Raw genomic sequence first — 25,421 nt, forward strand, 5'->3', positions numbered from 1 at the left:
TCTTATCATTTTTATTTCATTCTTCTTCATTTTCTATTATCATTGGTTTATTTTATTTTTCATTTCGCCTCTTCTTATCTTATTAGTATTCAAAAATTGTGTTTACAATTTTATTTTATTTTTCATTCTTATTTTGCATCAAATATTATGTATCTAAACTAGTTGATGTCAATAAGGCTCTTCATGGATTTATTCTGTGAGCTTTTGTATGTAAATAAATAAATAAATAAATAAATAAATAAATAAATTTTTTCCACAGCTCTTTATCTTTGGAAAAAGTAAATACTGTTACTAATAGGGTTTTTGTATAATAGTTCGATTTACACCCAGGGACAACAAAATTTCTAGGCATGTTCAATAACTGTTCATACTCATTGTAGCATGTTGTTGTATGAAGCTAAATGTTGAGTTGCGGATAATAAACAAAAAGTAATTACGGTTGAATATTATAAAATTATTGTTGATTAAAACACTTTGAACACTGAATACACTTCAAATACTCAACACTCACTATACATTTTGAATTCTTAAAACTTTACTATTCACAATTTTAATTCATTCAACACTTACTAAACACTTAAATAATCAATTATAGAATGATAATTGATCATTTATAAAACTCGCAAATATTGTACCAGATTGTAAGCTACGCCGATGACACATCATTGTTCTCCAGTAATGTTGATTTGGAATTGCTGAGGACCCAGATGAGCAGTGCCTATGAGAATGCATCGGCTTGGTTCCAGGCTAACTACCTTTCTTTGAATGAAGCGAAAACGCAGACAATGATTTTTAATCTGAGAAACGTGACGAATGAAATTGAAACCGTTAAACTCCTTGGTATAATGTTGGATTCCAAGCTAACTTGGACAAGTCACATTGATTGGGTGTGTGGACGACTCAGCAGGGTGGTGTTTCTGTTAAGACGACTGAAAAATCTTGTTCCTCATCAGTATTTGAAGATTTCATACTTTGGGTTTTTCCAGAGTGTAATGATGTACGGGCTTATTCTCTGGGGTGGGGCAGCTAATGTGGGAAGAATTCTATTACTCCAAAAAATAAGTACTGAGAATAATGACTGGTTCAGACTACTATGCGCATTGTCGTCCTCTTTTTAAATCACAACATATTATGACAGTGTTCAGTTTGTATGTTATGCTTCTTCTGATAAAAGTAAAAAATGAGTTGCATACTTTGAAGTGTAGATTAGAAATGCATAGGCACGACAATAGACAGATCAGACAGCAGTGTCAATCCGACGTTCTATCAATAAGAGCTTTCAATAGATTACCGCTGTGTTCCAGGAATTTGAGTATATCTGTTTTCAAAACAAAAGTGAAAAGGATGCTTTTAGAGAACCCACTGTAAAGTGTTGGAGATTTCTATGATCTCCCTTGTGATATTGTAAATAATTTCTTCCAAGCTGACTGATATATTTATATAATTACGAGAATTGTTATGTTATAATTATTGATCGATGTTTATAGGTATGTTGTAACCTGTATTTTTTATATTGATATGTTTATATGTGACATGGCCCACTGTACTATTTTAAGTATTTATCGGCTAATAAATATATTTCTATTTCTATTTCTAAAGCCCGTGACATTTGTAAACAAACTTCACTTAACTACAACTAAATACTAAAAACTGATGACAGAATATCAGTATCAGCTGAGTTGAGACTCCACCAACTATCGGCGTCATTTCACCTAGATTTTCATACAGGCGCTGGTCCGGTATTTTGGAGGTCCTGCTCTAATACAAGGCCGCGGCCTACGATATTGCAACGTCGCAGTGTAGGCCTAGAATCTAATAGGCTACATGATTGGTGAAAAAGATTTTTAAAAATACCTGCTGATCTTTTTTACCAATCATGTATTAGATTCTAGGCCTACACTGCGACGTTGCAATATCGTAGGACGGGGCCTTGTATTAGAGGTGGCTATGATGAAACACATCGCTCAGCTTTGTATGCGAAAGGGGTAACCATCGCAGGTGTTCATCTATTCAATGCATTGCCAACACATTTAACCTGTCAAACGCTTGAAAAACTGAGAGTTCAGTTGAAGACAGAACTGGGACAGTGTTCTAATTTCATTCAGGAGTTTTTCAGTTGCTTTAGTTCACAGTAATTTTTCGTAGACCTTTGAGAGTATATATTTAACGATTGATGCTTAATTCTTATTTTAATTATTTTTATACTTTTGATTATAAAATTAAGTATTTTCTTTTTTTATGTTTTGAATATGTATTTATTGTATGGCAAATAAATAAATAGTGAAGTCCACGTTATAATGACAGTATTTGATCAACTTTGGTTTTGCTATCCTTGTCTATTATTCAACAAAGCCGGTGGTACTATCCTTTTCTAGGTCCACAACGATGACAATTATGTTTTCGACAGTGTAGAAATATAATTAATTAATTCAGAGAATCGGCATCGCTATTTTTCTATCTTTATCCACTGCCATTATAACGTGGACCTCACTATAGAGTATATATTATGTTGGAGTGATCCGTGGTCTAGTGACTAGAGTGCTTGAGTAGCAGCATAGAGATCCCGGGTTCAAACCCTCTCATTATCGAAAGTTTTTTAACCAGATCACTCCCGTGTTATCGGATGGTTACGTTAAGCTGTCGGTCCCGGCTGAAGTATGACAGTCGTAAGGCCCATTAATGGCTCAAATTATATATTCAGGCGGTGGGACCTTCCCGTGAGGGATTCCCCACCAAAAAAACCATACGGATTCACTTTTTTCATTATGTTAGAATTTATTGGTGAAGTGCGACAATTTTTCATATTATATTCATTGTGATTTGGAATCAAAGAACGAAAATTGAAGTATTTTCACATAATATATATGTTAGTGTATTCAAAAACATATTTCATTTGAGACGATTCAATTTGTTTCAAAGATTGCTTGTTAAAATGAACTCTTTTCTAGTCATTCACGAATTTACTGGTCATTTTATTACTTGTTTTTATAGTTTATCACTTATGAAATTTCGTATATTTATGTTGGTAATAATTTATACCTTAGAATTCTCACACATTAATGTAGCCACAAAATTCCTAATCTAACATCACATTGTCGGCTAATTTTGTTATTGCAATATTTCGAAATTTCTATCGAATTCTTTTTCAAACTATTTGTGTATTTTTTGTTATTTCTCATGATAATTTTGAATATTGTTATTATACTATCTCAGCAACATTTTTTGTAATGTTCATGTTTTAATAATTTGTTCTGTTAATGAAGAATGTATTATGTATCTGATTAGGATAGCAACTCCTATTTGTATGAGTACTTGCTCAAGAACAAATAATATAACTTTTTGAATGGATATACGTATTTAACAAGCCTTTTTATGAATGCACAATTAATTTATATAATTAAATTGATTGAAAAGTCCATATACCCCTTTGAGAGGAGTTCAGTGGCTGCTAAACTATCTATATAAAAAAATAACTTCCACGTGTCACCAGGTTTACTTCTAAGGGTTATTTGGTTTGTGCCCTACAAGAATGTGTGTGTTACTTATCAGCTTACCCTCGTATTATTTATATATGTTATGTGTATATAATATATTTCATATATGTTTAATAGGTCTGTTGGGTGTATTAACGACAGTTCTCACTGTCTACTTGGGAGTAGCTGCTGGCAGAGTCATTCTATGCTGTAATTCGACTAGCAGCCGAGTCAAGCGATGGATCTGCTATGCAATTATCTGTGTAAGTAGAGATCTACATTTTTTCTTGTTCCTCGATAGGAAGACAAGTCTTGAATCATTTTATTCCATTAACGTGAAAAGCACATCCATTCTATCCTGTGATACTCTATGTAATTCTTTATTAATTCATACAATACATCATCAAAATGACAGGGAGAGAAAAAAATAAGATTACCTTGTGCTATTTGTCATACATGACATCAAAACCCATTCAATTCTATTGAAATATTATTTTGTGAATTGGAAATCTGGTAGCGGATGTAATTATTAAATGTAATTGATATATGGAATGTAATACCGGTAGTGTGAATATTGAGTGGGTATTATTGTAGTTGTTTTTGGGTATCTCATATTATTTTCCAGGTTTTTGAACTGAAATGAACTTTGATTCTAACTGTATGTTGAACCCTGCGTTTTAGTGTGAGAATTGACTCTGTCTTGTTTGAATTTGCTAACTTGTTGCTTAGTTGTCGAAATTAAAGCAATTTTCGTGCATTTTTCAAATGCAGTTCCAATTTCTTGTCGAAAAAGCTACTGTATTTGGGAATTGTACGACCATTGACCTTTTTGCAGCTTTGGCTTTTCCACTGGAAGTTATGCTCAACGCTGGTGGAGGGGGAATAATTTTCAGTGAAAAGACCTCAGTTGGTATTGAGACGCGAACGAAAAATCATGTAACGGTGTGCGAGCCTCGGTCCTCTGAATGGGCCCATTTCGCATTCAGAGGGAAAGAAAGAAAGAAAGAAAGAAAGAAATATTTATTGCCAAAATCATTAAACACAACTTTACAAATGTGAAAAATATAAAAATTTTCATATACAATACATTACAAAAACTTAAAATTAAAATATTTTCCATTTAAACATCGATTATAATATTATCATTGGCGTTACCAGCAAAACTAAATAGTTTGAGCGATGGCAACGAGTAATCAGTCGGCTATAATTAGTGGCTTGAGATTCAGTCGAAAATAGAAAAAATATAATAAAGAAAAAAGAAACATATGGAATGTATGAAAAACTAGAAAAAAAAATAATAAAATTTCAATCCGAAAAGAAGAAGTACTAAGAGTGAAATACTAAGAGAGTAGAAAAACTAGAATGAATTCATAATAATTTAAAAACTCAAAAGAAAAAGAGATGATTCATGTAATTATTAATCTACAATTCACGGTACATATGTAATTATAGTAACATTTAGTAACATAATGTAATTCATTTGTAGCATATATGCAATTCCTTTTGTAAGCAAAAAGAGGAAAACAATACAATACAGTACACATGACACAAAAAATAAAACTTAAACTCAGAGTCAAATTGTTAAGTTTCCAGTTATCAGTAATTTTTATCTAGTTGTATAGGAAACCAAATTTTATAGAGTTAGTAGGAGTAGAATCAGGAAATTATTTGTGCGTGTGAGTTCAAGTATAGTGATTTTTATTAAAGCGTATGTGAGCGTTTCTGAAGAGTCCAAGTTTGAATATTGTTAAAATGGTGAGTGCCAAACTTTTGTTGTTTTTCTTATTAAGCTCAAAATTTAATTTCATAGAATGACCGAGGCCCAAATTTAAATACAGCAAGTCAGCAGGTTCCCAAAATGTGTAGATTGGAATTGAATATATTTTTTTGTGAATCAATTGCTGAATCACTTTGTTCTGTTTGAAAATTTGACATGTTACCTGACTTCTATTAATTCGTTCTACCTATTTAGAGTTCAATAAACCTGAAGTTGAATTTTAAAAGTATTTTCATTGAAGTTCCTGGCTCGTAGTTACTATAGTTGCTAGAATAGCAATGATCATAATCTGTGCATTTGAATGAACGAATCCACTAAAAGCTCCCAACCAATCAAGGATTCAAATACCGGTAGATGAATTGATAGCAGTAAACTTTAGCAAATATTATAGAAGAGAAGAAAAACCCCGCTCCGTTTACAGGAATACGGACATATTTGGTAATAAATAAATAAAAAAAATATAAAAAAAACGTCTGCCAGCTGATTGAATCAAAAACACCAGCTTTCCCTACAAGATTCAAATCCTGAAAACACAATTATGTAGGTTTAAACTGCCCGAACTGTGACCCTATAATTGAATTCTCAAGACAGAATCCTTCAGGTAACCAATGCCTTAACTCAACAACTAACTTCACAAACGGTTCAAAGAATACGGGCCTCGAAAGAAAAATTCAAAATCTATTAATGTGAAAAAACATGCAGCCTTGATTCACAGACCAAAAGTCGACTCATTCTTGTTTGTATATCATGGAGCTAAAAACCATACCTAATATTGCCTTCACGGAACGTGATAAAACACACGTTTCATCTTTGTAGATTGGAGATCTTCTCGCTTTATCAATACATTCAATAATTAAATCCTCGACCAGATTTCCAATTCACAAATAATATTTCAATAAAATTGAATGGGTTTTGATGTCCTGTATGACATATTCCTCTACCAAATTTAGATAGGGTTACACATAGTCCGAAATAGAATAGGCTAGATCCTGCAGTCTTGACTTCACAAAATTTCCAGTCCCTAAATTTGTTCACAAAGTAGATTCTCGAATTCAGATGCTCAAAACCTGACAGAATCCAAAGTCAGGGCAGTGGACTGTGAATGATAGTTGGTATTAATACCTACAAATAAATCTTTGAATTCTGTGCATAAAAATACTGATAGCTTGAAGTGTGGTAAGTACGCCAATAAAAGACCAAAAGAGTCAACAAGATGAGATTTAATAATAATAAAATAATAGGCAGATGGCCACATACAAAAACAAGTGTAAGTAGATTGAGTCGAAAAATCTTGGGACAATTACAACATGTAATAAAAAACGTTAGAGAAATACAAAATTAAATGAAATTAGGTCAATGACATTAATGACCATTGAAGCCTGACAATAATCGAAAAGATATTATTAATGATACCTGAATTGCGAATATAAATTGAGTGCTATAATCAAAAAGTTATTGCTGCAAAATTCCATCTTAATGATTACAAAAGGAATAGTAATAAATGACAATGAGCTGTAGATAGTGCTCAACAAATAGAATACATTAATATAGGCGGCATAGGCCTTCAGTAAATTAAATGTCAAGTTAGACATCAATTGAACAACTCAAATATGTGAATGTGCTTGCAAGCCAAGCGTAGCTATCAATACAGTGAAATAATACTAATATAGAATACGTTAATATAGGCGGCATGGGCCTTCAGTGATTGAATGTTAAAATAGACATCAATAGAACAATTAATAGGCGTCGGTGGCCTCAGTGATTGAATGTCAAGATAGACATCAATAGAATAATTAATAGGCGTCAGTGGCCTTAAAATGACACTTAAGAGCTAAGGGTAGCTATTAAATACAATGTAAAGATTGTCCAAGTTAAATACAGGCGACATGGGCCTTCAATGAATTGAATGTCAAGATAGACATCAATAGAACAATTAATAGGCGTCGGTGGCCTCAGTGAATTGAATGTCAAGATAGACATCAATAGAACAATTAATAGGCGTCAGTGGCCTTAGTGAATTGAATGTCAAGATAGACATCAATAGAACAATTAATAGGCGTCAGTGGCCTTAAAATGACACTTAAGAGCTAAGGGTAGCTATTAAAAATTGCATGTCTTGGTCGACATTAGTACGCTTGTAAAGCCAAGGGTAGCTATCAACAAAATTGAATATCTTGGTCGATATTAATACGCTTGTAAAGCCAAGGGTAGCTATCAAAATTGAATCAAGTACATATTATAACCTTGACATTATGTAGGACAGTGCTCTCAATGAGACGTGCACTGTAATATATTGAATTCATGAAAATAGGCTCAATTACCAAAGGTATGGACAATTAAATGTTTTTAATTGCCGAAAAAGTTGAATGATAGCTACAAAAATTGTATAAATGCACATAAAACTATCACGTACACCCTGAGTAGCTTCAGAGGTGGGTGATTGATACCCAGGTGTTGCTCCTGGATGACTTCACTCAGTCGTAATGTGGGCGGGGAAAGGAGGCAAGTCGAAGTTCCTCTTCCTCCTTCTTGTGCCTCAGCTGGCGTGAACAGCACCTCCTGGTGCTTCTGACGGCGTGAAGGTCGATCTCTTCTCTGATGACACCACTTGATGTAATCTTGTATCGGCCTTACGGCCTCGGTTCCGCTCCAGTGAAGTAGGAAAAGGAAGGACAGACAGGATAGGGACGGCAGACAACGGTCCGCTGTGCCCTGGGGAGAAGGAAGAATAGGGACGGCAGACAACGGTCCGCTGTGCCCTGGGGAGAAGGAAGAATAGGGACGGCAGACAACGGTCCGCTGTGCCCTGGGGAGAAGGAAGAATAGGGACGGCAGACAACGGTCCGCTGTGCCCTGGGGAAAAGGAAGAATAGGGACGGCAGACAACGGTCCGCTGTGCCCTGGGGAGAAGGAAGAATAGGGACGGCAGACAACGGTCCGCTGTGCCCTGGGGAAATGGGAGGACAGGGACGGCAGACAACGGTCCGCTGTGCCCTAGGAGATGGGAGGACAGGGACGCAGACAACGGTCCGCTGTGCCCTGGGGAAATGGGAGGACAGGGACGGCAGACAACGGTCCGCTGTGCCCTCGGGAGATGGGAGGACAGGGACGGCAGACAACGGTCCGCTGTGCCCTGGGGTAATGGAAGGACAGGGACGGCAGACAACGGTCCGCTGTGCCCTGGGGAATGGAAGGTCAGGGACGGCAGACACGGTCCGCTGTGCCCTGGGGAAATGGGAGGACAGGGACGGCAGACAACGGTCCGCTGTGCCCTAGGGAGATGGGAGGTCAGGGACGGCAGACAACGGTCCGCTGTGCCCTAGGGAGATCTGAGGACAGGGACGGCAGACAACGGTCCGCTGTGCCCTAGGGAGATAGGAGGTCAGGACGGCAGACAACGGTCCGCTGTGCCCTGGGGAAATGGGAGGACAGGGACGGCAGACAACGGTCCGCTGTGCCCTAGGGAGATGGGAGTCAGGGACGGCAGACAACGGTCCGCTGTGCCCTAGGAGATGGGAGGACAGGGACGGCAGACAACGGTCCGCTGTGCCCTAGGGAGATGGGAGGACAGGAAAGGCAAACAACTGTCCGCTGTGCCCTAGGGAGATGGGAGGTCAGGGACGGCAGACAACGGTCCGCTGTGCCCTAGGGAGATGGGAGGTCAGGGACGGCAGACAACGGTCCGCTGTGCCCTAGGGAGATGGGAGGACAGGGACGGCAGACAACGGTCCGCTGTGCCCTAGGGAGATGGAAGGTTAGGGACTTACGGCAGCCAAGGGGCCGCGGTACCAGGACAGGAGGTCGGGGACGTACGGCAGCCAACGGGCCGCTGTACCAGGAGCAGGAAGGTTGTGAGCGGAATGCTGTGGTCTGGGGCTCGTCCGGCCTTTAAATACTCCCCCAAAGTGGAGGGGATGGAGTTGAGCCGCCGCCAGAGGCGGTGGAAATCGTCTTGATGCGCGGAAGATGGTGCGCCATCGGTACCTCCCTTATCTCCGCGGTCGGCTAGCATTGCTGATAGCCGAGCGTCTTTCAATAATATTATTAACTATTTTCTCGTCACAATTTTACTTTGTGACAAAACTGTTTGAGTTAGTAGGAGTAGAATCAGGAAATTATTTGTGCGTGTGAGTTCAAGTATAGTGATTTTTATTAAAGCGTATGTGAGCGTTTTGAAGAGTCCAAGTTTGAATATTGTTAAAATGGTGAGTGCCAAACTTTTGTTGTTTTTCTATTAAGCTCAAAATTTAATTTCATAGAATGACCGAGGCCCAAATTTAAATACAGCAAGTCAGCAGGTTCCCAAATGTGTAGATTGGAATTGAATATATTTTTTGTGAATCAATTGCTGAATCACTTTGTTCTGTTTGAAAATTTGACATGTTACCTGACTTCTATTAATTCGTTCTACCTATTTAGAGTTCAATAAACCTGAAGTTGAATTTTAAAGTATTTTCATTGAAGTTCCTGGCTCGTAGTTACTATAGTTGCTAGAATAGCAATGATCATAATCTGTGCATTTGAATGAACGAATCCACTAAAAGCTCCCAACCAATCAAGGATTCAAATACCGGTAGATGAATTGATAGCAGTAAACTTTAGCAAATATTATAGAAGAGAAGAAAACCCCCCTCCGTTTACAGGAATACGGACATATTTGGTAAAAAATATATAAAAAAAGTCTGCCAGCTGATTGAATCAAAAACACCAGCTTTCCCTACAAGATTCAAATCCTGAAAACACAATTATGTAGGTTTAAACTGCCCGAACTGTGACAGCCTATAATTGAATTCTCAAGACAGAATCCTTCAGGTAACCAATGCCTTAATTCAACAACTAACTTCACAAACGGTTCAAAGAATACGGGCCTCGAAAGAAAAATTCAAAATCTATCTATGTGAAAAAACATGCAGCCTTGATTCACAGACCAAAAGTCGACTCACTCTTGTTTGTATATCATGGAGCTAAAAACCATAATACTGCCTTCACGGAACGTGATAAAACACACGTTTCATCTTTGTAGATTGAAGATCTTCTCGCTTTATCAATTACATTCAATAATTAAATCCTCGACCAGATTTCCAATTCACAAAATAATATTTCAATAAAATTGAATGGGTTTTGATGTCCTGTATGACATATTCCTCTACCAAATTTAGATAGGGTTACACATAGTCCGAAATAGAATAGGCTAGATCCTGCAGTTCTTGACTTCACAAAATTTTCAGTCCCTAAATTTGTTCACAAAGTAGATTCTCGAATTCAGATGCTTCAAAACCAAAAATAGAACATATATTTCACATTATTATCACTTGAATAGTAAAGATTCACATATTAAAGAAAACTGCTGTATTAGGCGAGATACGGTGATAGCCTCCTTATCATCAATATGATTAAAAATTGGCTTATACATGTACAGAATAGAAAATACACGAACGACGCATCATCACGTCTGAACTACTGAACTGATTAACTCGAAATTTTGCATAAAGATTCTCAATCTACCGATTATGGTTAAAAAGACCTATTTGAATTCTTGTTGATTTCAGTACGTCAAGTTTTCAGTTCGGCTTGTGATACTTTATTGGGCGAGATGAAACTCTTTATTGGGTGATACTTATATGATGAAAAAAATTGGCGTATGCATGTACAGGAAAGGAAATCCACGAATGACGCATCATCACGTCTAAACTGATTAACTTGAAATTTTACATATATTTTCAGGTATTCATGTACAGGATAGGAAATACACGAATTACGCATAATAACGTCTAAACTGATTAACTTGAAATTTTACATATATTTTCAGGTATACATGTACAGGATAGGAAATATACGAATTACGCATAATAACGTCTAAACTGATTAACTTGAAATTTTACATATATTTTCAGGTATACATGTACAGGATAGGAAATACACCAATTACGCATCATCACGTCTAAACTGATTAACTTGAGAATTTGAATATATTTTCTTAATTTACTGAGGATGGTTTTCCAACATTTCAGTACGTCACGTTTTCAGTTTGTCTAAATTCAGTTTTGTGCTTTAAGCAGATCCTTGCGGAGCACGGGTTACCTGCAAGTCCATAATGAAAGCACAATAATAATGTCTTATATTCTTGATCTTGATGATAACAAATTTGTGGCATGAGACAGTATTATTGTGTTTTCATTTTGACTTTTGATGAATTTCCTTGTCCGTTATTGGAGATCAATTCAACTATTAGTTATTATTAATAAAAACTATCTTGAATTAACCAAGGTTATACCCAACAAATCTAATTTTCCTGGATTTTGATGTTTTTACTGTGAGAAAACTATATGTCAACGTCTTAATAAAATACTAAATAAAAAATAAAAATATCTCCCCAAAGTTGATCAAGAACACTTATCATTTCAGACCGGGTGTAACAGAGGAATTTCAAGTTTATCCTACTAAACTTTCATCGATCAGAAGACAGCTAATTTACACAATCAGTAAACTGATCAGTGCAATACCTTTTGACTTAGATTTCAAAATTAGTAAAAAGAGCTTTAATGAGTGGATTAAGAGGGAATATTTCTTTACCTTAAATGCTAAACGTCACATGCCCTTAAGATCTGGGAAAGTTTGCTTGTGGAAAGACTCAAAGAATTAACCACAGTTACACCTAATCAATGTGGCTTCACTAGTGGGGTAGGCACAATAGATGCTATACACACCATAAAAATCTTGATGGAAAAATACAAAGCACTAAAGAAGGACCTTCATCTGGTCTTCATAGATCTTGAGAAAAGCGTTCGACCGTGTTCCGAGAGAGCTTATATGGCAGGCACTACGGGCACAACTGGTTCCTGAACAATACATCGAAATCCTCAAGGACATGTATCATGATATCAAGACTAGAGTCCTCAGCCCTGCTGGTGTTGGTCCGGAATTTGAAGTCAAGGTCGGGGTGCACCAGGGATCCACTCTTAGTCCACTTTTGTTCAACATAGTCATGAACTACGTTACCCGCACACCTTCAGAAGCCAGCCCCTTGGTCGCTTCTATATGCAGATGACATAGTCCTTGTAGCAGAAACTTTACAACAGGTTCAAATAGATTTAGCATGGTGCACAGTATTAGAAAGTCGAGGGTTGAGAGTAAGTCGTACTAAAACAGAATACATGCACTGTAACTTCTCAGGAATGAGAACATCTAACATCAGCGTGGCACAACCTCAGCACAAATGGCACTCCTTTAAAACAAGTTGACCACTTCAAATACTTGGGATCTACTCTTGCATGTACAGCCTCCGTTGACAGAGACATCAAGGACCGGATAACAGCTGCGTGGCTGAAATGGCGATCATTGACGGGAGTCATCTGCGATGCAAAAATGTCCATCGACGTCAAAGGAAACATATATAAGAGAGCAATCAGGCCAGTTTTAATGTACGCATCTCAATGTTGGGCTATGCGACAGTCAGATGAACAACAAATTCATGTTACAGAGATGAAGATGCTCCGGTGGTCGGGAGGTGTAACCCTGAAAGACAAAGTTAGGAATGAATATGTAAGAGGAACATTTAAAGTTGCTAATATAACTGATAAGCTAAGGGAAAATCGCTTGCGCTGGTACGGGCACGTTATGAGACGCGGTGAGGATCACATGACCAGACTCGTCATGGAAATTGAACAAATGGTAGACCGCCGACAACCTGGATGGGTACCATTTCCAAGGATATGAGGACGACGGATTTAGAGCCTGAACTAACTCAACAACGCGGAAAAGGATTAGGAGGGCCGACCCCAAGAGAAATGGGACATAGACTCGGGAGAAGAAGAAGATTTCTTTACCTTAAATATAGCAATTTAATTTTAATTCTATTATTTTCATTTTATAGTTTTCTCTCTGCACAATATTTGTTTAATTTTTTATGATTCTGCTGTTATAAGGTTTCTATTGTAATATTATTAGTTAGATTTAACCTTAACTTTCTGCATTATTTAGAAATATTATGTTTTTCTTTGCTGTTTTGCAACTCTCACCAGCGGGCAAATATTTTGTTTTTGCTGGTGATGCCTAGATTTTATATTTTATTTTAATTTCATCCAAGTATATGTATCAGTAATTATGTTTATTTAATTTAATTTTTAATGATATGTCATATTATAAAGAGTTTGTAATATGTTTCTCTTCTTCTTTGTCTCTCGCCAGTATGCCTTTAGAGCGTTGGGGTAGCCTCAGTCCATTTCCTCCATGGTTCCCTATCCAACGCCATTCTCTTCATCTCTGGAACAGTCTTCCCTCTTCTCCATCCTATCTCCTCATATAAATGAATACCTTGGACGTCCACTGCTCTCCTTCCTTGCACTCTCACATTAACATACTGTTTTGTTTTGCAATTATCTCCCATTCGCTGTACATGTCCATACCAGCCCAACTGCCTCATTTCTATCCTTTCACTGACATCTCTCATGCCCACTTCTTCCCTTACTCTATCCCTTCTTGTCTTTCCAACAGTTTTTCTATGGCACTTCATCTCTACTGTCCTTATCTTGTTTTCATGAGATGATTTCTTGGCCAGCTTTCACTTCCATACAGCAAGAAGATGTTTATGTTAATATTTTTTTCAATATTCTAATTGGCAATAACTTTTCAATGTATTAACAGCTTATTGATTCAACTGCAAATATGTTATTCTTGGGTACGCGTGAAAATATATGTTTTCTTCTGTTATTTCAGGGTGCGATTGGTGGATTTTTGTGTGGCTTTTCACAAGAGGGAGGTTTGATTCCAGTCAACAAGAACTTGTGGTCTGTGTCATTCGTATGCGCCACTGTGTCGCTTGCCTTCGTCATGTTGGCTCTCTTGTTCCTCATGGCTGATCACTGGTCGATATGGACTGAAAATCCTTTTGCAAAAGCTGGTAAAGTATCTGATCATTATTATTTTATTGACAGAGCAGAGTTAGGTCAGAGCGAAATTCAAAAAGGAACATACCTGTCAAATTTTATGAAAATCTATTGCTGCGTTTCGCCGTGAATTCGAAACATATAAACTTGAAGAGAAATGCAAAACTGAATCTTGACTCTTAGGCTCAACTCACACTTACGCGACTCAGGTCGAGAAGGGCTCGACTCCAGTCGAGAGCATGTGTTTCCAAATGGTGACACTCAGACCAGTTGATTCTAACCTCCGCGACGTCGCCATTTGAAATCACATGATCTCGATCAGAGTCGAGTCTCTTCTCGACCTGAGTCGCGTTAATGTGAATTGAGCCTAAAGGTGCGTACAGACTTTCGCTCTGCTCCGCAACCGAACGTCACTCTAGCAGAGCGATTGATGATCGACCGGCGAGCAAGAGTGGATCGACCGGGGAACGCGAGAAGACCTAACATCTTCCGTAACGTTCATGATGGGTGCGACTGCAGAGCGGGGGCGGAGCGACTGCGGTGCAATGGAGGAACGAGGGCGGTACTAGGGCGGAGCGTGCTCGGTGCGGGTTGGAGGCGCGTATATGTGTACGCAGTTTTAGAGTCAAGATGTGGTTTTGCATTTCTCTTTCAGTTTATAGGTTCATATGATCCGCATTTACGGCGAAACACAGCAATAGATCTTCATGAAATTTGACTGATATGTTCCTTTTTGAATTTCGCGTGGACGTATATTTAAGGTTTTTTAAAATTTTATATTTTAAGGACAATACAAAAGGAAAAATAGTCTCCTTCGAACGCCAATATTATCGTAAAAATCAGACTAAAAAATTAAACATTTAAACATTAAGAGAAATGCCAAACCGTCGAGTTGAATCTTAGACCTCACTTCGCTCGGTCAATTAACACTTTGTAATAAATTAATACTTTTTAATAAATAAAAAGTCTTCTTAAAATTGATAGCCAATGGCACGGCTCTACTCTACTAGCTTGAGACTGTTTTCATTAGCATAGTAGTGGTAGAGTAGAGTGAGAAGCGGTGGTGGGGGAAGGCAAGTGGTAGAAATAGAAATATATTTATTAGCCGATAAATACTTAAAATAGTACAGTGGGCCATGTCACATATAAACATCTCAATATAAAAAAAAAAATACAGGTTACAACATACCTATAAACATCAATCAATAATTATAACATAACAATGCTCGTAATTATATAAATATATCAGTCAGCTTGGAAGAAATTATTTATAATATCACAAGGGAGATCAAAGAACTCTCCAACACTGTACAGTGGGTTCTCTAAAGGCATCCTTTTCACTTTTGTTTTGAAAACAGATATACTCAGATTCCTGGAACACAGCGGTAATCTATTGAAAGCTCTTATTGATAGAACGTCAGATTGACACTGCAACTTTCTCAATCTTACATTGGGAACATCCAAATAATTACTCTGTCTAGTGTCGTGCCTATGCATTTCTGATCTACACTTCAAAGTATGCAACTCATTTTTTACTTTTATCAGAAGAAGCATAACATACAAACTGAACACTGTCATAATATGTTGTGATTTAAAAAGAGGACGACAATGCGCATAGTAGTCTGAACCAGTCATTATTCTTAGTACTTTTTTTGGAGTAATAGAATTCTTCCCACATTAGCTGCCCCTCCCCAGAGAATAAGCCCGTACATCATTACACTCTGGAAAAACCCAAGTATGAAATCTTCAAATACTGATGAGGAACAGATTTTTCAGTCGTCTTAACAGAAACACCACCCTGCTGAGTCGTCCACACACCCAATCAATGTGACTTGTCCAAGTTAGCTTGGAATCCAACATTATACAAAGGAGTTTAACGGTTTCAATTTCATTCGTCACGTTTCTCAGATTAAAAATCATTGTCTGCGTTTTCGCTTCATTCAAAGAAAGGTAATTAGCCTGGAACCAAGCCGATACATTCTCATAGGCATTGCTCATCTGGGTCCTCAGCAATTCCAAATCAACATTACTGGAGAACAATGATGTGTCATCAGCGTAGCTTACAATCTTGTTTTCCATGCATAAAGAAATATCATTCACCATTATGATAAACAATTACGGGCCGAGTATCGAGCCCTGTGGAACCCCATACTCTATATCACGCGCATGAGAAAAACAACCATCCACACTAACTGTCTGCTTGCGATCCGTCAAATAAGACATCAAAAGCCGATTAACTGAACCCCCAACACCATAGTAAGAAAGTTTCGACAACAATATACTGTGGTCAACAATATCGAACGCTTTACTGAGGTCATACATGGTCACACCTGCAAACCCTTTCTTTTCAAAGCTATTGAGAACATTTGTAACAATTTTGTTGACAGCATCTGTAGTTGATCTACCGGTTCTGAATCCAAACTGAGACGACGAGAAGAGACCCTTCTCTTCGAAATATTTCCCTAATGATCTTGTTATCACAGTCTCAAATATTTTTCCAAGATTGGCACCACCGATATAGGCCTGAAGTTGGCAGGATTATCCAGACTCCCACTCTTATAAATTGGTACTGTTTTAGCATGCTTAAGACAGTATGGAAAAACTGCATCCTCGATACAGTGATTAATACAGGTGGTAAGTGGATACACAACAAAAGATATAACAGATTTAATTAGTGAGTTTGAAAGTTGGTAAATATCCCTACTGGTGCTATTTCTCATCTTCAATACTATGTCGCTAATCAATTCACAAGATACTGGACTCAGCTGAAACGCGAAAATGTGACCGGTGTGGTCACGAAACCTTGGTTGTGTACCAAATAAAACAGTGTAGAATTTCACAACATTTTTTCTGTTTTTATTCAAAAATAACAATATTATGTGATAATATTGAGCTTTAATTTATTCAAGTAGTTGTACATGTATGTGCTTTTGTAATTGACACTTTATTCAATCAAAGTTTACATCGCACAAGATAAAAATAAAATAAAACATCATCCTCTAACGTATTTCATAAAACTCTCTAGTTATTTACTTGTAAACGTTCGTTGCTAAAACAGTCACCTTGGCAACCATGCTCACATTATAAATCCACGTAGGGGTTAGCCCAAAGTTAGTAGACAAAGTTAGTCTGTCTACTAACGTTGGGACTAGCCTACATCAAAGTGTTGATATGTGTTCAAGTGTTAATTTATAAAAATCTGGTGTGGCGCACTCACACAACTTTCCTTGCCGTTATGAAAATTGATCACCTGACGCTAGTGTTCCCGCGCATCTCAAGTCTACTATTCAAAGATTCGAGCCAGCTGGTGACAGGGCAATAACGCTGGAGACACACATGAGGTCTGCTATCTCTTCATAGTGAATGATTTAATAGAATCAACAATAATTTGCAATTGAATAATCACATTTTTCTTGAATTTAAAGCATATTTACAATTCTAGGTGAAAATGTTACTGAACATTAATTGTAGAGATTTTCATGCTCAATCTACTCCACATGATTTTTTTTGTTTCAATTGTATCTGAAGCCTGATAATTGGGAATCTATATGCATTGTTGGGGCGGAGCTCCTGAAATTTTTACAGATATGGGACTTGTGACAGTTCATAGAGCTTATCAATTACTATTTTACGTATGAATTTGATCAAAATCGTTGGAGCCGTTTCCGAGAAAATCACTAAAAACCCAGTTTTTGACAACATTTTCGACATTTTAGCCGCCATCCTGAGTTGCATTTGATCGAAATTGTTCGTGTCGGATCCTTATAGTGAGAGGACCTTAAGTTCCAAATTTCAAGTCATTCCGTTAATTGGGAGATGAGATATCGTGTACACAGACGCACATACACTCATACACACACACACACACATACAGACCAATACCCAAAAACCACTTTTTTGGACTCAGGGGACCTTGAAACGTATAGAAATTTAGAAATTGGGGTACCTTATTTTTTTCGGAAAGCAATACTTTCCTTACCTATGGTAATAGGGCAAGGAAAGTAATAAAACTCTCTAGTTATTTACTTGTAAACGTTCGTTGCTAAAACAGTCACCTTGGCAACCATGCTCACATGATAAATCCACGTAGGGCAAGCCCAAAATTAGTAGACAGACTACTAACGTTGGGGCTAGCCTTACATCAAAGTGTTGATAAGTGTTTAAGAGTTAATTTATTAAAAAGTATTGAATTTTAAGGTTAGTTCTGTTAACTAGACAACACACTTATCTACTATTCTCAAATTGTAGTTAAAACAGTTACTTGACTGAATAAGTAGAGTGGAGTTACCTCGGTTGAGTTTGTATGCCAGCTACTCGAGCACTAACTCTACTAGTGAAAATCAGGATTGATGGATTTGCAAGATTCATAAACTATTTTTACTGTTGCAGGTAAAAACGCCATAGTTCTGTTTGTGGGACATGCGCTGACCAAGAACACCTTTCCTTGGAGTTATTCACCAGTGTCCCATGAATCTCATCTTGGATTTCTAGCTATGAATGTAATCGGCACATCACTCTGGCTCATCATTGCCACAGAAATGGCCAGGCATGAGTTCTTTATAACTATCTAACCACATTGAAATTAATCATAAAGAAGAGATAGTAGAAGATGTCCACGGTATAGGTCGTTGTTGTTCCGATTATCACTGATTATTTTATTTATTTATTCGTAGAAAATAGGTAGTATCTAGGTGTAAACTGCATTTATTTATTTATTCGTAGAAAATAGGTAGTATCTAGGTGTAAACTGCATTTATTTATTTATTATTTATCTAATCATTCAGAGCTGTTGTTACTTCCAGAAGAGTACCACATGCTTTCCCCCAAAACGGTTCAAATTCTTATTTATACAACAGTCAAAATGTAGCTAGGTCCTTTCAACCTTAATTTAACAATATCGGGGGACCGAGCTTTGCTCTGGAGTGTAAAAGCATAGAAAATTTGTAAATAAAGATTGAATTCATAGTTTATATTTATTTATTCATTTTCTCAGTCGTACAATTATTTTTACAGTTATATGAGGAGGCACAACAGGAATATGCCCAAAACTGTCCCTTTTCAAATTTATACTACAGTCCAAATCAAAATCTAGGTTAAGCTACTATCACTCATCCAAATAACAATTTATTCATACTTCAAAAAACAAACACAACATCAATTACAAATATATATATATATATATACTATGAATTCGATTTAGAATGATGTACTATGTTTGCTACAATATTTTTTTAATATACTATGTACTATCATAGAGAAACGATAGCTGAAGTAGATATCCCATGGTATAGAGCGTTTATGTCGCAATTTTTACTGTTATCCCAAGCCGATAGTTCACGTAGTTCTTTCCTATGCAGCTTTGTGACGCTGGTAGTCTCTCAAATTGTGCCGTTCATACACTATCACCCCAACAAAACAGTAAAAATTGACAATAATCGACAGTAATCGGCTTGAAATAACAGTAAAAGTTGCGACATAAATTCCCTATACCATGGGATTTCTACTCACGCTATTGTTTCTCTATGGTACTATTCTACACTAACAGCATCTAGTTACTATTTTGGACTTTCTGAAGTGAACATTTTTATAAAAAAAAGAGAAATAAACGAAAATAAGTTTTGCTGAATTTTTCTTCTCGTGAGATCAGCTGGATGATCCCACACATGCACTCGTTCGCTCTCCTCCATTACAGTATTGACAGACGACAAAATTTCCAGCTGTTTTTTTCAAATACGTATTTATCCTTCTAATGTCCTTCAGCGAGTTATCCCAGGGTTGAGACTTATTGCAATCGAACGAACTTTCATATCATAAACCTACTTTGTTCCAAATTTTGTGAGAATCGTTAGAGCCGTTTTCGAGATCCGGTCACACACAGATATATAAACAGAAATTGTTCGTTTAATAGTATAGGATAAACAGTCCAGAGGTTGAGTAAAGTTCATGAATAATCAATAATTATTATTAAACGAAAATCCCAATTATATTGGAAATATTTCCATCTGTAAAGTTCATGATTTGATCTAGGTACACACAATTTTAAGCCAAAAAAATGTATAGACTAGAATTCTTCACTGTTGATATTGTAGGTCGTCGAGCTGGATTCGCACAGTGAACAGTTAAAATATATTTATAAAATAGAATTCTACAATTTGTATTCTTGTTTTTTAATATTCTAATAATTTTAAAGGGTACTATACTATAATTCTATTTTATAAGTACAAGAATGTAGCCCTGAATTCATAAAAGTTAAAATATAATTTCCATAAGTTTCAATGGTATTATTCATACACACTTTGCCGGTCTTTTTTTTTTTTTTTTTTTTTTTTAAGATTACGTCCTAAAGACTCCAGTCATGGAGTATAAGACAAGTCATGTTATTACATAATAATTCTAACACTAAGTAGTTCAACCTAGTTTAGGTTTGAAGGAATTCTTGTACACTATAAAAAGCTTTATCAACTAAATATTTTTTCATTTGTTTTTTGAAAATCTTCAAATCATCATTACTTTTCAAGATTTGAGGTAGCTTGTTATAAAATTTCCTACCAATATAATCTGGTTTTTGTTCAAATAACCTACTATTGTGACCCATTATATGATAATCTGCTCTGTTTCGCGTATTATACTCATGAACATCTGAATTCTGGATCACACCACTCGTTTTCACATGCATTACAACTTCATATACATACAAAGATGGCACAGTTAATAGACCAAGCTTTTTAAATAAAGGCCTACAAGAGTCTAACCTATTCACTTTCTCTATACATCTGAGTGCCTTCTTTTGAATCTTAAACACTCTGTCCATATTTTGTTGAGATGAATTACCCCATACTAAAATAGCATACCTAATATGAGATAGTATAAGTCCATGGTAAGCAGTTAACAGTAGTTTTTTATCATTCAGCCTAGCAAGCTGCCGCAGGACAAATACCCCAGATGATATCTTATTACATATCCTCTCAATGTAAGGATGCCATGTTAATTTCCTGTCCAATAAAATTCCCAAGAATGCTACTTTCTCTTCTTGGTCTAATTCATTTTCCTCTACAAACACATTTATTTCTCTATCCTCTACTGAATTATATTTACTTTTGAATTGTAGGAATTGACATTTCTTACTATTTATTGTTAATTGCCTTTGCTTCAAGAATTGGACAATTGACTGTACTCCAGTAAAAGCATTTATTTCTAGACTATCTAATAAATAATTGTTAAAGATAAGCGATGTGTCATCAGCAAACAACAGAGCTCTGTGATCTTTTAACTCTTTTGGTAATTGGTTCACATACAACAGAAACAGTAAGGGACCCAGAATTGAGCCTTGAGGTACTCCAGCCTGGACCTCCAGTTTTTGAGATTTAATTTTTACTATTTCATTCCCATCCACCTTGGTAAGCTCAACACACTGGTTTCTACCTATGAGATATGATTCAAACCATTTTAGTTCTATACCATTCACACCTACAGTTTTTAGTATTTCCAATAATATTCTATGGTTCACACAATCAAAAGCTTTGGATAAATCAAGAAATATTGCGGCTGCCTTCTCACCTGAATCTATTATATCTATTAGTCTTTCAACAAGGGATACTATTGCAGTCTTAGTAGATTTCCCTTTCTGGAACCCATGCTGTTCATCACATATGAAATTAATTCTTCCAGGTGCATCAATAACCTATTTAAAACTACTCTTTCAAAAATTTTACTTATTACATTTAGAATACTAATGGGTCTATAATTTTCAACTCTTTCAGAATCACCGCTCTTGAAAATTGGCAAAATTTTTCCTTGTTTCAGATCATCAGGGAAAATACCCTGCTCTAGTGAAGTATTAAGGAGATGCAATAAAGGGTCCAGTAATTCATTTTCACATTCTTTTAAAATTTTGCTTGAGACCCCATCCAATCCTACTGTTTTTTGTTATTCAAATTTTTTATTATTCTTGACAACTCATCTCTTGATAATGGATGAAATTTAAATACCTTTTCAATTGGCTCAGCATTTAATGTAGTTGTATTATAAGTATTAGTGTTCAGTGACTTTTGGAGATTATATGCAACCTGTTGATAATATTATTGAAAAAGTTACAAATGTCTATACTATCATCCATATAATTTCCATGTTCATCGATTATCCTAGGGACATTAGTAACTGTATCTTTTGAGCTGCTCTCCTATTTCTATTAATTACCTCCCAAACAGCAGAGTTAAAATTGGTACTAGTTGTTAATATTTCAGCTGTTTTCTTACACTTAGCTTTCCTCACTTCTTTTGCATAGTTTTTCTTTAGACATTTGTATTTGACTTCACTCGGAACATCCCTCACTAATTTAAATTCCTCATAAGCTTCCCTAACAATATTTCTTTGAGTAAGAATATCTTCAGTTATCCATTCATCTACTTTGTTTAATTTACTTTTTACTTTGACTTTTTTTATCGGACAGCATACACTAATGTGAAATCTTAGAGTATCAATGAATTGCTTATATTTGTAATTTAGGTTACAACTGTTATAAACACTACTCCAATTTTCTTGAAGCAGTTCCTGCTTCAAACAATTTATATTTCCTAGCTCATATTGCTGAATTTCTTTCACAAAAGTTTTTTTCTGCTTGGATTCTGGCCCTGCAACTTAACATCTAAAATTTGATAGTTATGATCTGATAGATCTGAGCTACCTAACCTGACATTACAACCTTCTATATTTGTGAGGATATTATCAATAATTGTCTGTGAAGTTCGAGTTACTCTTGTATATTCGTGGACCTTAATTTCTAAATTATTCATATTAATAATATCTCTAATATCCTCTGTCATTTTTTGCTGAGTGGCACAATTTCCTTGATTTTTTCTGTTACTTGAGGAAGATGATTCAAGTTAGGTTCATTTATATTATTTGAGCCACCCAGTACAATTAGATAGTCATTTTCATCAAAGTCTTTAGTTTGTTCCCTAGCTGACTCTACAACTGCATTAATTGATGCACTTGGCTTGAAAAAACATTGGACATCAAATTTATTTTTTAATCTTTTATCAAGGAGATCACTGCAATCACGTCCATGACTGGACGTCAGTAGCAGAACTCTCCCTTTCCTATCTTTATTTCCCTCAGCTATATTTTTGGTTGCTGTCTTCAAAACCTCACTGTACGTTTTATTTCGACCATTTTCAGAGCATTTCCCATCATTTAGGTTAGATTCTATTTTTTGCATTTGGACGGAGGTTCTATCATACATTTAGTATTATCAAATTTAGATTTTAGTTTCTTTATTTCCTCCGACATTAGACTACATTGATTTTTTAGATTTAGTATTTCTTTTTTATGGTCTTCATCTTGTAATTTTATAATCAGTTCCAAAGATTTAATTTCTTCTACCATCCCTAACCTTTCTTCCTCAGACGTTTTTAAAGTTACTTCTAATTGGTTTTTTAAATTAGTGTGGCTACTTTGTAGTTGAGCAACTTTTTCGGCTAAAGTAGTTTGAAGAACTGGGGTTTTTGGTTTTGGCGTTTTTGAATTTTGGTTTTGGGAACGCGTAAGTACTCCCGCTATGTTTACATTTCTATTATTAACCTTCGGTGTTTTACTTGAGCTCATCTTCCTATCTAAGAAATTATATTACTTGCAATAATAATAATTGATTTATAAATGATAGGATTTTAATTTGGTTATAATTTTAGTCAAGTAAACTATCTATGTTTATTTTTAAATCTCGAAAACCTAACCTCAAACTAACCTCTAAACGGTGTTTGGCTTTTTAAAATAGAATTAAGAATTAAAATTTAGAACAAAATGATAAAACGTGATCAAGAAACAATTAATAATGAAATAAACACAAAATTTGTACTTATCCGTGACTATTTATAACACAAAATCTTCCAAAACCCAGGAGCTAAATTATGTAGTACTTTCATTCACAACCTCTCAAGGTCAAAAAAATCTGTCTGAGTCACTACCTCCGTGAACAAAGCCATAGTGCATTCTGGTGACGTCAGCACAGGTAGGGATCCTACACCAATAAAAATGTGTTGATCTCAGGTGTTGTATATCAGCTAGTTATTTATTGGTCTTGGAGCCCTACCTGTGCTGACGCACTACCTCCTTAAACAAAGCCGTAGTGCATTCGTGTGACGTCAGTACAGGTAGGGCTCCTACACCAATAAAAATTCGTTGATTTCAGCTGTTCTATATCAGCTAGTGTTTTTATTAATTTAGGATCCCCACCTGTGCTGACGTCACCAGAATGCACTATGGCTTTGTTTACGGAGGTAGTGGCAGAGTGGGAATAGTTCAATTAGAACAAGTGGGAACTATATATTTTTACTGTTGGTGACAATGAAACAGTTGCATACAACATTTTCATTGTCACTGTTGTATGCAAAACCACCTTCAGTGCTCCAAATCCCACTGATTTTATTGTCGATTACTGTCGACTACTGTTGATTAATAATGTGTTGTTGAGATGAATCTGTGCTCCAAATTTCACTGTTATATCAATTGAAGTTTTAATTAAGCTCTTACATCAATTAAATTGCCGATTATTATCTATTATTACTGTCTTGGCCGAGTGTGAGAGTGTTAGAACGACACTGTATATCAATTGAAATTCTAATTGAGCTCTCATATCAATTAAATAACCGATTATTATCTATTATTACTGTCTTGGCCGAGTGAGAGTGTTTGAACAACACAGTATGAGACTTTACAGCATCACTTGGCTTTACGAAAAACTACGTAGATTATTCATTTATTTTGAAATACATATGAGAGCACAAGGATAACATCCCATAATTATTTTATTATTGCTCGCTTGACCCATAAAAGAAATAAACAATAACCAATAAAATAACAAAATTATAACGTGAACCACACTATAGTAACAAAGCTCATGCAGTTTTGGTGCTGCAAAATTATTTTTCTAATATATGAATATTTCCAATTTTAGTGATTATATTTCTTCTATAAGTTTGGTTTCGAAGCATCTAAATTTAAAAATCTACTTTGTGAAAATAATTAAGGACTGAGAATTTTGTCAAGTGGGCAACTACAACAAGACAACCTATTTCGGTCTATGTGTAACCGTATCCAAATTTGGGAGAGGAATAGCACAAGGTTACCTTATTTTTTCTCTCCCTACAATTTTCGATGATGTAATTATTGTATGAATCAATAAATAAAGAATGCAATGTGTTATAATTGAAGAAGTTTTAGGCAATAGCCTGTTTTTTTCCCGATTCTTGTATTTTTTGCTAACCTTATAAATAAATAAATAAATAATGG

The 25,421-nt window shown here is 35.9% G+C and overlaps 1 protein-coding gene across 1 annotated transcript in view; it reads left to right on the top strand.

Moving 5' to 3' along the window:
• Nucleotides 1–19,105, top strand: part of LOC111061962 (heparan-alpha-glucosaminide N-acetyltransferase) — a 77,399-nt gene extending 58,294 nt beyond the window's left edge. The window contains 4 exon segments of the mRNA XM_039419961.1: nucleotides 3,612–3,736; nucleotides 13,966–14,149; nucleotides 18,525–18,815; nucleotides 18,865–19,105. Coding sequence (XP_039275895.1) covers nucleotides 3,612–3,736; nucleotides 13,966–14,149; nucleotides 18,525–18,706 — 491 coding nt within the window. The 3' untranslated portion in view covers nucleotides 18,707–18,815; nucleotides 18,865–19,105.
• The last annotated feature ends 6,316 nt before the right edge of the window (nucleotides 19,106–25,421 follow it).

The sequence above is a fragment of the Nilaparvata lugens genome, chromosome 2 (genome assembly GCF_014356525.2).
Source record: "Nilaparvata lugens isolate BPH chromosome 2, ASM1435652v1, whole genome shotgun sequence".
In the NCBI taxonomy this organism is placed as follows: Eukaryota; Metazoa; Arthropoda; class Insecta; order Hemiptera; family Delphacidae; genus Nilaparvata; species Nilaparvata lugens.